This window comes from Octopus bimaculoides, chromosome 27, assembly GCF_001194135.2.
Source record: "Octopus bimaculoides isolate UCB-OBI-ISO-001 chromosome 27, ASM119413v2, whole genome shotgun sequence".
Lineage (NCBI taxonomy): Eukaryota > Metazoa > Mollusca > Cephalopoda > Octopoda > Octopodidae > Octopus > Octopus bimaculoides.
Genome location: NC_069007.1, coordinates 7,940,712 through 7,941,490, shown reverse-complemented (window position 1 = coordinate 7,941,490; position 779 = coordinate 7,940,712). Strand labels below are relative to the sequence as shown.

Below are 779 nucleotides of genomic sequence, written 5' to 3'. Positions count from 1 at the left end.
AAACGATTGTATGCATGAATTAAAATTCTCTGAAATTTTAACATCTTCTCTTCTCCATTTTTAAGAAATTTGTTGAGTTTTATGGGATTATTTCCATAAATTCTCATAACACACCATATACAAGTATTATTTTCATATTTGCAAACTTATGCCAGTAAGCTACCAGCAAAATATGAAGAATCAATATTAGAAATCGTCGTTTGGAATCCTCCAAATTAAAGGATGAAATATAATTCAACCTTTTTACACACACACACACACACATATATATATATATAAATGTTTCTTTTTTATTTCCCCCCACAGAAAATCTGCAATGGCCACGGCACCTGTAAATGTGGTGTCTGCAAGTGTGAAGAGAACTCTAACTACACAGGCAAACTGTGTGAAGATTGTCCAGTAAGTAAAACTCTTGGAATTATTTCTATAAAAGGAAAATGGTCAAGGCAAGAAACACAAGGGGTTGCTGAGAAGAGTAATAAAAACATACTGCTCTACCTTCAGTATTCGAGTACTAATTTTTCCCTCCTTGTTTTACATTTATGTGCTTAGTCCTATATATATGAACGGGTGCTGAAAAATGCCTGGCTTTAAGGGTATTGCGAATCGCTTGGCTGGAGGCACAAACTTCCAAGTTCTTTTACAGAGCTTAGAAAAACTGAAGGACTGCTGCAATAAGTGTGTGAATCTGAAAAGGGGAATATATTCAATGAAATCATAATTCAGTGATCCTCCTGTATTTTCTTTTACCTAAGGCCAGGAAGTTAGCACCACCTTGT

The 779-nt window shown here is 34.8% G+C and overlaps 1 protein-coding gene across 1 annotated transcript in view; it reads left to right on the top strand.

The window, feature by feature from the left end:
- Nucleotides 1-779, top strand: part of LOC106883887 (integrin beta pat-3-like) — a 57,679-nt gene that overhangs the window by 12,388 nt on the left and 44,512 nt on the right. Inside the window, exon 9 of the mRNA XM_014935026.2 lies at nucleotides 307-399. Within this exon, the coding sequence (XP_014790512.2) occupies nucleotides 307-399 (93 nt within the window). The remainder of the gene's footprint in view (nucleotides 1-306; nucleotides 400-779) is intronic.